Source organism: Phoenix dactylifera, chromosome 13, assembly GCF_051530095.1.
Source record: "Phoenix dactylifera cultivar Ajwa chromosome 13, Ajwa_hap1_PhDact_Kaust_v1.1, whole genome shotgun sequence".
NCBI lineage: Eukaryota > Viridiplantae > Streptophyta > Magnoliopsida > Arecales > Arecaceae > Phoenix > Phoenix dactylifera.
Window position 1 is genome coordinate 23,525,448 of NC_143202.1, and position 12,789 is coordinate 23,538,236.

The 12,789-nt window shown below is 37.4% G+C and overlaps 1 protein-coding gene across 13 annotated transcripts; it reads right to left on the reverse strand.

The window, feature by feature from the left end:
• Nucleotides 1-1,186: 1,186 nt before the first annotated feature.
• Nucleotides 1,187-12,314, reverse strand: LOC103708563 (uncharacterized). Of its 13 annotated transcripts, none has more exons than XM_026805215.2 (15): nt 12,189-12,314; nt 11,841-12,033; nt 11,484-11,701; nt 11,363-11,411; nt 11,108-11,238; nt 10,442-10,483; nt 10,034-10,292; nt 8,964-9,465; nt 8,797-8,860; nt 8,027-8,312; nt 7,856-7,940; nt 7,454-7,526; nt 4,991-5,320; nt 3,219-4,437; nt 1,187-1,475 (listed from the first exon to the last, which is right to left on the reverse strand). In XM_026805215.2, the coding sequence occupies exons 2-15, from the start codon at nt 11,953-11,955 to the stop codon at nt 1,297-1,299; spliced, it is 3,552 nt and encodes a 1,183-aa protein (XP_026661016.2). In that variant the 5' UTR covers nt 11,956-12,033; nt 12,189-12,314; the 3' UTR covers nt 1,187-1,296. The 13 variants fall into 13 exon arrangements, with proteins under 13 accessions (XP_026661016.2, XP_008791768.2, XP_088565889.1 ...); XM_008793546.4 differs by having other exon boundaries at nt 1,187-1,512; XM_088709763.1 differs by having other exon boundaries at nt 11,841-12,028; nt 12,189-12,286.
• Between the last annotated feature and the right edge of the window lie 475 nt (nt 12,315-12,789).

The following is a 12,789-nucleotide window of genomic DNA, read 5'->3' on the forward strand; positions in this document are numbered from 1 at the left end:
TTCTCAAACTTTATATCAACTGAGAAATATTTTTTATTTGGCCAACAGTTAAAAATTATTCTATTATTTGATTGATAGAGAGCTGGGCAAATATTATCATTACTTTTCTGTTATTAACCATTATTTTCCTTTTTCCTTTTGGTAAAACTATATGTTCCATGAGACCAAGTTCACAACCATTATAACTATCTTAATACCGGATAATCCCTCATTCTAGACAAATTTATGTAAATAAAAGCATGGCAACTGTTGCAATGGTCAATGACAGTTTCAACAGGGATTCATAATAAAGGGGATGATGGTATTGTTGAGACTTCGCTAATGGTAATAATTTGTAATATTTTCTTATAACGAAGCGTTCCTCCATAACTGTAACTTAACGTTGTAGCAGAAATAACTGAGACAAATCACATAAGCCAAGTCCAAGCCTCTGGCTGGACTTTATTGGAAGGAACTAACATATCATAATCCTTCATTAGTGATAATATTGGAAAGTAATGGATAAGATTGATGAAATAACTGTGCATTCGGATTACATCATTGTTTATAAAATAAAAACAGTACTTTTTACCCGATCAAGAGATCTGAATTCATGAATATTATTTGATAGGATGATTAATGAAAAGGCCAAATATTGGCTGTAGTAATAGGATAACAGATAGATATCAGCCGTTTTCAGGAGTAACTATAACAGGTGTTGCCTTTAAAACCTGTGCAAACTTTTGAAGCTTGAACTGTTTCTGCTCCTTTTCGTGTAAGTAACAGCCCAAAGAATTTGTCGTATCACTTACTAATATGAGCCTACTGCAAGCCACTTCAGTGCAGCATTACTCAAAGCTGACAGAGTGGTTTTACTAGCTATCAACTGAGGATATCATAATTCTTTTACAGGTTAAATTATTTGATTTGTTGCAACTGCTAACCTCGGTCTGAAAAATTGCTATTAGGAATTGCATGGGCTCCAATGCACTGTTAGATAAACAATAATCAAAGGAGAGTGGAGTAATGGGTGAAGTTGTTTCACCCACATATTATGGAACAAGGTATCTGATCTGGAAGAAGCCTCTGAGTCTGGACCTACCGAAAAAATTTGACATGGATTCTAATCTTTGTTGCAGAAAGCACTGAAATCTGAATCAGTAGCCATGTCGTAGGTCTAACAATCAAGTGTCACAGATCAATCACCTGTAGGCAACAGGGCAACCATCATGTAGTATTAAGTGACTTAAGGATCCATTACAGAAGAAACTGGGGAGGAAAGGGCGCGCTTAATACAGCCATGAAGCTACCCATCACTTAGACACCAAATTTCTTTTTTACAAAATTTGTACAGATTAATCTACATGGGACATAGACTGCATCCGATAAACTTAAGAACCCATATGAGCCTGAGGACTGTGGCCTCATACTAGGAGTATAAATCTTTGATCCTTTCCAGACATCCTCTGCTTTTCTTGGGCACGACATATCTCGACCTACTATCAGCAAAAGCTCATGGTCATCTTTCTCAAACTGCATTAGTAAAGAACATTGACAAAAAAAGGTTAATGAATTACACTACCTTTTCTTATATAAAATCCAGGTAGATGAATCGAGCAAAATGATAACTCATTAGTTACATAAATATCCTTGAAGAATTTGACTTAATTGTATATACAAAGAAATCTTTGCTGTGAATACTTTGTGAATAATCACAATCGCAACCATAAGATCAAGATATTGGACAGATCCAGAATTCCGAGATTGCCAAATAACAATAAGCATGACTGGAACCATAAAAGATCTGGTGACCATCACATATAATAACCATACATCTCAGGAAGCTCTTGGGCTTCAGTGATTAGCAATGTATCAGACACCGACTTAAGATTTATTTAAAATTTGTTCATTGGTGATAGAAACTTGATCCGCACAGCGAGAATTGAAATGTTGGTTTATATTTTGCTGTATCTCAAAATGCCTAATATGCTGTTGACGAGTCAGTACAAGGTAGGGTGTGTACATCATATATCAACATTTAGCGACCTTTGTTGTACTGACTCATAGTTTTTATCCATGTAATATGCTAGGACATTGGCCCATATGTAAATCTATAATGGCATACATATATCTAATGCTCAACTTGCGCTCTATCATTTCATTGATTGAATCGCAATGTTGTATATGAAACCCTACCAGTGTCTCTTGATATCAAATAATAAAAGATTTCCTAGAGTTTCCCGCCATACATGTTATTATTTGTTCAATCCAATATATTGCAAGTCCACAATAATTTGTGTTATGTTTCTTTAGATAGTGTAGCAGCACACGTGTTTAAAATATGTTAAGCTACAAGAAACATGCTTTCTATAGAATAAGTTATTGCACTAGTCTAGAAGGACCAAAAATAGTGTTTCAGAGTACAGAACATATTTGTGTTCCATTTCCATTAGCATCTCTATATCCTGTTAGATGATAACTAAAAGTAACTGAAGTACTAGCTACGGATCTCCTGATAGTGCCTCGTATCTTAATGTATGCTTGCAAGGAGGTGGATGCACGGTTTTAGTGTTGTGTAGCACAATATATAAATAGTGTGAAACCAACGGTGACACATGTTATTACTTTCTTCTATAAAGTGACTGCTATTTTCTTCTATACTGTGACACAATCAAGGTTAGCTAAACTAGTACTGAGACCCATACCAGTCGGCTACCAATTCGGTACAGGGTGAACCGGGTGGTTCACCCGATTCAATAGACCATGATTCAATCCTTCTAAAGAGGAGGGGGGCCGAACCGGTTCAAACCAGTGCAAACCGCTTGGTTTGCATCGGTTATGCTCTGAATTGCCTAGTTCGGGATGGTTCGGAGTGGTTCAGTTCAATTCGGGAGGATTTTGAAATTTAGGGCCAAACCGATACGGTTTCTCGCTGGTTCGGTTCGGTATGGGGTGAACTAGACGGTTCAGCCCGGTTCAGCATACCTTGTACATAATAAACACTAAATATCATTGTATGAACCTAGAAACATCTAGACAATGCCTACAGGATTAAACTTTACTAGAAAGTAACTCAAAATCCAAGTCATGATGGCTTCAGACAAACTAAGATCCATGATTAGAAGTTTAATAGCATACCATCAGTCAAATAATTACTGTTTGACCATGAGATTTATGTATACTATTTGATACAATCAAAATGCAAAATAAATTTATGAAGAAAAATGGAAAACCTTTACCTTTTGTTGGTTTCTGCTCAGGTAGAGCGGCAGTTGCCTGTGCATATGCTGCTGCAGCAACAGGGTTATTACTCAAAGAACCAAATGAAGGAAGCTTGGCAGTGCTTGGAAGGTGAGAAACAGCACCAGGCATAGTAAGCCCTGTTGATGAACTGGACTGAGACTGCTGATTGGTGATATGCTTTCTTGTTTTCGAACTACCAGCAAACATCACATGCACTGCTGAATTGTGGTTGCCAGGATCTGATTTTGGAATTAATGGCCGCTTGGCCTTTGCTGAGCTCTGAGCTTGAACAGGATGTGTTGATACAGGTGGCATTGGTCTGACCTTCCTTCTAGAAATATCCACTAATGAAGTTTCAGGATTTGGCATCTTTTGAGAAAGTGGCATCTTACATTGTACATTTTTTGTATTGTGGAGAGCTACAGAGCCACTAGAGTTGTAGTAGGTAAGTGCATTGCAGTCATTGCAAGCCATTGATGCTTCAGTTGAAACAAATGCGGAAAGAGCTGAGTTAGGGGATATCATGCAAGGTGCAGACTGTTTCTGGACTTTGTTAGGCATTGATGACTTAATGCTGTTATGAGCTTTCAATGGATATGTTGGCTGCTTTTGCAACTTTCTTAGCTGGTCATGGTGATGACTTCCAATCTCTTGCCTTGGCTCAAATGGCCTATCTACCTTTACAGTTTTTAAGCTCATCTGGGAATCACCTAGATCATGTTGTTTCCCTACCATGTTTGCAGTGGGAGTACCAAGTTGGAGCTTCTTCTGAGAAAGAGAAACATTACTGTCAGCTTCATCTTCAGTTTCATTATGGCAAGCCCCTGATAAAGGCTTCGATGGAGGGAAGCAGGGAGGCAATTTGAGGTGCTTTATGAGGGATGAAGACCCAATTGAAGCAGCCGAGTTTTGAGATTGTTGAAAAGACTGAGACTGTAATTGAAAGGATTGAGAAGAATTGGAAGGCAAGGGAGGAGGTGGCAATTGCTGTTGCTGGCTTAGATGGGCATGGTAGCCAGGTGGGAGTGGGAAAGGGCAGCTCTGAAACATGGTAAAGTATCGAGGATCTCGCGTTGCTGCAAAGTTGCTGAAGTTGCTACTTGCTGAAAATGAAGCTGCACAGGGAGCCCCGGATGTAGAAAACGAACTAAAATCTTCTGAATCCTTTGGTCCTGCTGCTCTGGAATGGTTAATTGGGGATACGAAGGTTGCACCCTGGTATGACATACGGTGACAGGAGAATGTAGTTAAGAGGGATTGGGGGGGGGGGGATTAGTACTATAAGATGACATTGAGGGCAAAATCTTCACAAATCAGTTGGAAAGTTGGAAAAGGGCAAAAACAAGAAAAGCATTTAGTCAGTGATATCTTCCAGTTTAAATTCTTGATTTTTTTAAATAATAAGTATCATGTAAGATAAAAAATTGTATTAACCCAAAGAAAAGAGAAAAAAAACCACAAGCTGATGAATTATCCATCCAAAACCTCCAAAATTAACAGGTTCTCCAACAAAACAAAACAAAAAAAGAAATGAGACAGAAGAACTGAATAATAGGAAAATTCATTGCAATATAGAATTTGAACATCCAATGGAAACCAATTGCAATCTAGAATCTGAGCATCCAATAACAACCAACAAAAGTAGAGTTGCAAATCGCAATAATGTCAGACAAAGATTTTTTTTCATTGTTTTTAGGCATTCTAATAAAATCATAAAATCTCCAATCAAGTGGCTAAATATAAGATTCAAGAACCCCAAAGAACTCACCTGGTGTGCTAAATGAGGAAGTGAAGGCTGGCATATTTTAGGATCTCCTATGGCTTTCGGATTCATGACAACAGGACCACCAAATGTGGGACCAAAATTGTTTTGGGGCAGAAAGTCCAGATTCTTGACAACAGGGCCACCAAGAAATAAAGTGCCAGATTGTGGCATGATACTTAAGCTACATGGTCTAGCATTACAGAGAGAAGAACCAGTAGCATGCCACAGGGGATTGATCTTGGCTAGCTGTTGCTGGAAATATATGAATTGGGCAATGAAGCAATGTGTGGTACAATGACCCGGTCGTCTTGGTGGTATTATAACAAAAGGCATCTGCCAAGGAGAGACAGTATTAAATGTAGGATCAACAATAGTGATGCCAAGAACAATTTGACCATGCTATCATTTTCTGATATCAGAAACCGTATGAAGTCCAATTAATTAATGAGAAGAGACATATTTCCACCAATATAGTTTTGACATACTAAAAGTGAAGAAACATAAAGAACAAGATTTATTTCATTATTTAGGCCCTGTTTGGGGAAGCTGTTAGTAGTAGAGCTTTTGGAAGTAGAGCTGTTGGAAGTAAAGCTGTCTGAAGCAGAGCGTTTATAAAAAGCTGTTTGTTGTTTGGTAACTACATTTCTAAAGTGCTGTGGCACTTTAACATGTATTTAGTAAACAAACTGAGAAAGTACTTTTGTGTGACAAAATGACCATAAAGGACATTACCAGTATTATACAACAGAGCATAATAAAATATAATACGTATTAATACATAAATATATGATATAATATAATATTAATGTAATGTAATATAATATTATTATAATATAGTACTATAACATTATGTATTATAGAATAATAATTTAATATAATATTAAATTATTTAACATAACATATCAATGTATTATGATATAATGTAATATAATATTATATTTATAGTATAATATAATAATAAATATATAAAATATTATAATTATTAGTGTAAATTAATTTTTCATCCTTATGACCATTTATCTCTCTAACAAATTTTCTAGCTAGGTGATAAAATTGGTTAAATAATTACTAATATTTTTATTTATTTATTTATTTATTTAGATCAGATTATTTGCCACTGACTCATTATTTTTCTTTTTATTTATTTTATTTAGTTATTTATTTATTTATTATTTTATTTTATTGAAATATAGAAGGGTCGCCGGCCATGGGTGGTGGCCGGCATGGTGGTTGCCACCATGGGCAACCACGAGCTCCCAAAACAAAAAAAAAAGAAAAGGAAGAAGGAACAGAGGCGGCGGCGTTGAGAGGAAGAAGAAGATAGAGAGGGAGAGGGAGAGGGAGAGGATGGATGAGAAAGGAAGAGGTGGGATGAGGGTTTTGGAAAAAAAAGTAAGATTTAAATGGGGATATTTTGGTCCAAAAAATAGCTTCCCGACAAAGCTAAAAACAACATTTTCGGAAAACTCCAAATTGGAGCTTTCCCCCAAAAGTTGTTTTCAGCTTCCCGCAAAAGCTGAAACAGCTTTCCGAAAATTTTACCAAACACCATTTTTTATCTAAAAGTACTTTTGGAGGGCCAGAAAGTACTTTTTGGCCCTCCAAAAGCTCCCCCAAACAGGGCCTTAGTAATAAGTGGTGCTTTTCAGAATCCTACTGTGCCATTGTTTCCTTAATATAGAACAGTGTCTTGACTCTTCTTTCACCCGAGTGTTTAAGGGGTTTGCACGTGTTGTGCTTGCTTTATGACAGCTGACCTGATTCCAGGACGCCTCACCAATGCTGTTTGAGGCCTATGATGGAAATGGTGAAACTAATTCACACTCGAGATGCCACCACTGGATTAAAAAAGACAATGGCAACTGCAAACATTAATGGAGCCTAAAGTTAATTAATGACAGCATACTGGTTTTTTCCCCAAGTACCCAGAAGTTTAGTTTAAAAAATCATTGAAACGTAAGTGACTATGCATCAAAATCTTACACTCCAACACAGCTGGTTCCTCAAAAATAGATAATCAAACACAACTGAAAAGGCTAAAAATCTACTTTAGAAGGACAAGTTCTCACACTAAATTCAAGAGGAAGAACGATGAAATGGCATACTTCCTTTGAGCATGATAGTTCGTAGTATATTATTACATTTTAAGACCAAGTTTTCATAAACAAATGATTTTGTACCATTAGTCCGCTATCAGCATGCAACCTGGAAAGCAAGTAATTGCTCCGTAGTCTCTATATTAAGGTATTATTCATGTTAACAAAATAATATAAGCACATGTATGCACCCATAGACAAGACTGATATAGAATACCAGAATTCAACTGAAGTGGAATTGAAACCAAGAAAGAAACAATAATAACTAGCAAAACATAATAGCTAGCAAATCAATATGATTTTTCTTTTTTAACTCTAAGAAATGCCGATTGTTTGAGGCCTATCCAGGATGAGGAAACCTAGATTTTACATATGGAATGGCAGACTTCCCTTCCTCTGGTTCTTGATGTGCCCTAGGAATAGGCAAACTGCAATCCAGAAACCTGAAAATGATTTTTTTTTGGAAAAAAATCAGTAAAACCACTAGACCAGAACAGATGGTGACCATAAAGAAGATGATCAAAGTACTTTGCTGTTACCTAAACCCCCTTAGCATCAAGGAAAATGAATGAAACCACCCTGAATTTTGGATAGCAATAAAAACCCCAAAAGCTGACAGAGTGAGCTTAAATCTCTCATGCTGAGCTGCTTTCTCTCCAAACTCCAGAGCTAATTATTATCCTATGAAAAATTAATCTCTCAGGGCAGTTCCAACCATTTCCCAGAGGAGGATTTTTTTTTTATTTAAAAAATCCAATTATTACCCACGTACCCGAATGGTGGATGACCGCCAGGCCATATAGGAATTGTCATCGGAATTGGAGTAGAAGTGGAGGTCCTGATCCCAGTGGATTTTCCTGAGAAATATTATTGAACATCAATCCAAACCAAACTTTCAAACAGTCAAGATAAGTTATCTAATATATTAAACCGCTATCCTTACCCATCCTATCTGCTGGACTTGTGGTACCTTCAGGTGTTTTCTGAGGGTTTTGCATCATATTGACTTTGTTTTGATTATGAACATCATGACATGATCTAATTTTTCCACTGATAAGGGGTTGTTTCACCAAGATTGCTGCCTCAGCAGCTTCCTTTTTCATCTGGGATTTCTTTTCCTGTTCAATGATGTCAGAATCCTTCTTTGCTTTTGGGCCCTGCATTGCCATCTTCTCAGCAAGATTGACTATTACTTTGCTCTTATCATGGCTTTCATGAGTGACATGGCCCTGTATTTGAATTCCACGAGGAAAGAAAAACTTAGACCCCAAATTTGTGAAGTTGGTATGCTGTACAAGTTAGTGTCAAGATAAACCAAAACAAGCCACAGTCACAGCAAACTTGAATCATGTGATAAGTATCAAGAACAAATGCAGATGGAGTATTAGATTTCTGCTTTCCAGGTTTTCCTAATTGCTCAAAGGTGAACTTATGTCATTTTCCCTCTTAGGATTTGAATTTTTGAAACAGTCCCTATTTAACATTGATTTTCTTATTGCAGACAGAAGGTACACCATCCAATTTTTTATGCAGATATCTACACACATGGTTGTTCTGCGACACTTGAGGGTTACCGTGGACAAAAGCATCAAACCATTAGAATTTGGGGATGTATTTACAGGAGGAGCCCGTGGAGAAAACAAGTTCTTAGGATTTTGTCTAATGACAAAATTTATCACAAATTTGAAAGTATAAAGAGCTACAGCTGCTTACCATCATATCAATTTCAAATTTAATGCCCTTCACACCCTCCACAGAAGCAGAAACTGGAGAAATGCTGCAAATGAAATAGGAAAATTTTAAGCGCAAATCATTTAGTATTCACAACCATTAGATAGAAATGAGCATGGATAAGTATATCTTTAATGTTCTTAACTAACCTATTATGGACATCAAGCTTATCATCCAGGGATGGAAAAGATGGTAAATTTTGCTTTGATGGATTTTCTTCCTTCTCAATCATTTGATTAGTTTGTTCCAGAGCTGCTTGGAAATTAGTACCTGAACATCCATCATCTTTCTTCAAGAAATCAGAATCAGGCTTCTGTTTTGGTGACACAGATACAGGATTGGTGGAATTGGGTTTCTCATCTACTTGGAGAGGTAAAAGAATGGGATTTTGAGGAACCCATGGACCTGCTATTCTGGAATAAACATCGCCATTTGGCAAAACCTCTTTCTCAAGTTTTGGCAAAGAAGTCCTCGTTTCTGTGATGTGAAGGTTCTTATCTTCTTGATCTTCAATGATGGAAAAAGTATGGAGCGAATTGGCGTCATTCTCTTCAATGCTATCTTCATTGGGCTTTGAATCGCAGGCAATCATAACAGAAGGTTTTTCAGCATCATCTGATTGTAGGTTCCTGGGCATCTTCTTCTTTGGAACTGTGAAAGGTCACTTGGAGGATTAAGTTGGGGGGAAACCACTTATGCAGCAAATAACACAAAAAGGTTTTATGCAACCCATCTGAATAGAATTTAAATTTGATATGAAACAAATCTCTCATATTATATTGAACCAATGCATCTTTGATATTTGCAAAATAATAATACAAGTCAGGTAATGAGTAACAGAATGATATAAGAAATAATAAAATTCAACAAGCATTTTAAGTCATAGAAGAGGTTCACTTGATTTCATTTTATCATCTCTTTTTTTGTAGCATATGTTCTGAATTTTTACGCTTCCAGGACAACTAAGGGACCAATAACAAGGGATTATACTAGAACCCCGGAGAGGCTAGAAAACTTAAAAAAAAAAAAGAACAAGTCATAAAATTAAAAATTTAAAAGGAATTAGAAACTAGGCTACGGACTACAGTGGCTGCTTTAACTGAATCCAGATAGAATTTAAATAAAATATTCCCGTATCATCCCAAACTGATTGGGGACAACTTCATTATTCTAGGAAAGAGGAAAAACGAAAAATTTTGTAGCCACTCATTTCTCTTACCTGTTCCAGTTTCAGGGGTAATAGTTGAATGATTTGATAGAAAGGTAGGTTGAGAAGATAAAGTCAGAGATATGGGAGTTGATGCCAGAGATGAACTTATTGACACAATTGAAACATATCCCTCATCTGAAAGGTTGCTACAGAAATCAAGTTGAGCACTCTGAAAATTTTCTGATTTGGCAGGAGAATGTTGTGAACGGGGCTTTTTCAATCCACAGAGAACCTGTGCAACTTCAACTTCACTTTCTGAAATTGAAACCTGCATGATAGTGGACAAGTTGGCTAGCGTAAGAAATTATCTATGACAAGCTATTATCATAATAGCTGCAATAAACAAGCACTAAGTGTAAACATAGAAACATCAATAAAAGAAAAATGAAAAAAAAAAGAAAGATAATGAATACCAACTTGTGACATCTTTGAGGGCCTGTGGGTGGTTGGTGAAAGTTTCTGCAATAAAGCCCATGGAACATAATGTGAAAAAGAACTTTTGAACTGGATGGTGCCAAGGCTCTCAAAGTTAATTGAAGTACTGAAATCAATGCACTAGTCATACAGATTTAGTTGAATTTTCAAGTATTTTTCTTATGGAGAAAAGGAACTTGTATAATGGCAACATTTACTGTTTCAAATAGAAACTACGGTTTCAGCTAAATAATGAGTATTGACAGAAAAGCTGAAAACCTTTGAAATTTAAGCACATCCACAAAGCTCAGAACCACGAAATATAGGAAGTTTAAATGGTAAAAATTGCAAAAAATTATAAAGGATTTCATGTTGCCTATCAGTAAGCAGAAAATGATTATCTCCCTTAATCACAAAATGTGACATAAAGGTGGAGTTTTAGGAAGTCAAGGAACACAAATTTAAGATTTACTAACTATCCATAGATAAAATTGATTGCCATAAGCCTATTATTTAGTCATAAACAATAAAGAAGTTCGAATTTTTTCTGCTTCCCCATATAAAACAAAAATAGATTCTATGATACCAGTACTATTCATATCCATCTAAAAATAATACTTTTATGAACAAAAAAAAAAAAAATTGTAAAAAGAGATGGAGCTCACTGACCATTCCCCCTCTTGCTTTCATTGATGCATTTGATGAAGGTGAGGAACTGGATGTGGCACCGTTATGAACAGGAGAGGAACAAGATGAATGCCGAAGCACAGCAAAAGATTCCTGAGGTCTTTTAGCACAAGCTGTAAAGTTATGGAAAAATTAAAAAAAACAAAACACGAAGGTTCAGGAAAAGTATGAAAACTTTGAATTCTTAATTTGTCCAAAATTAAGTTAAAGACAGGAAAGTTGAGTAGAAGAACATGCCAGAGCGAGCCCTGCGAGGAACAGAAACCCCAATCATCTCTTTGGAGACCTAAAAAGTAAAACCCACTGATCAGGTAGTGATGGATCCAAACGGGAAGCGAATCAAATGTCTCCAATATACCTTGTACTCTGGCTTCACTCTGCTTGCCCTTCCCTGGTTACACTCATCGCCTTCCTCCAAGCTCTCATCAGAGCTTCTATCTGCAACTTCCTTCCCATGGTTTGCTCTTCGTTCATTGAAGCACGGCCTTCGCCTTGTCCTACTGCTCGATCGCAGCTCCCTGCTGCCAAACTTCTCTTTAATCGAATTGTTCCTTATATGTTCCACATCCAAGATACCTAGAACAAAAATTCAAGCAGCAAAGCAATGATCAAAAGAAACTTCAAAAAGACACTTCTCATTCTATGTTGAAAAAAAATCAAGAAAGTGACCATAGGAATGATCAAATTGATTCCTTTCTTATTTTGTAAAGACTACCTGACGACTCCCTCGGCGCAGCACCCCGGGATCGACGTCGGAAGGAATAGGGCGTTCTCCTCCGGCCCTCTCTATTCCGCTCCATTTCTGCTCCAAGCCTCGATGATTCCACCATAAAACCTCCTCGGACATCCCTCAATCCGAAGGCTAGGAATCCGGTTTCTACCTCAAGAACTCGAATTCTAGAGCTTCCCTTGAATTCCAGTTGGAAAAGGAACAAAATGGGATCGGAATCACAGGGGAAGAGAGTTTTCTTTTTTGCTCCCTTGGAATAACAAAATTCCGAGAGATTCCGCCAAGAAAACTGCGATGAAATTAAAGAAAAAATAGCAGCTTCTTTCTTCTTACCTGATCAAAATTGAAGCAGAAATCCAGTAATTTTTGGCGAATCCTTTTACCCCTTTCTATCGCACGGATTCGAGAATCCTAAAACCACGACTTCGAGGTTTCCTCTTTTATCTCGTTTATTGCAGCTGCCGCGAAGTCGATTCCAGCCTGAATGTACGATTCTGATTCGTCCTCGTATCACATCAGCCGAACCCAACCGTTCGATGGAGAATCCAGATCGGACGGTTTAAAAAAGACGGCGCTGTGGTGGCAGCGTTCGACCCGTTCGATTGTAGAAGTGGGGCCTTCCCGCGCTCCTGAGGACAACGCTGGCTGGTATCGTTGGTGTATTCTGTAGGAAGTAAGTCCCAGATTGGGTGATCTTTATCTCGAAATAGTAAATGGCTAAATCCCACGTGGCGGACTTTGGGTTTTATTTGCCGCGTTGGCCAGCCACATGGCGGGACAGGATTGGACTATATATCACGGAATCACTGCTAGTCATCCTATGCCACGTGGCATGTAAATAGCACAGGGAAACATACCGAGACGATTGTTGGGCCTTAGGCCGTGATTGGTAAACCTGTTGGCAGTAGAGATTTTAGAAGAACAACTTTTGGAA

Excerpts from the sequence above, each read along its gene's own strand:
- LOC103708563 (XM_026805215.2), bottom strand. The coding sequence starts at position 11,955 with ATGGTGGAATCATCGAGGCTTGGAGCAGAAATGGAGCGGAATAGAGAG. Across the intron at positions 8,861-8,963 it reads AAGCTTGATGTCCATAATAG|CATTTCTCCAGTTTCTGCTT; the intron begins GTTAGTTAAGAA and ends TTTCATTTGCAG. Across the intron at positions 7,527-7,855 it reads GGCGGTCATCCACCATTCGG|GTTTCTGGATTGCAGTTTGC; the intron begins GTACGTGGGTAA and ends AATCATTTTCAG.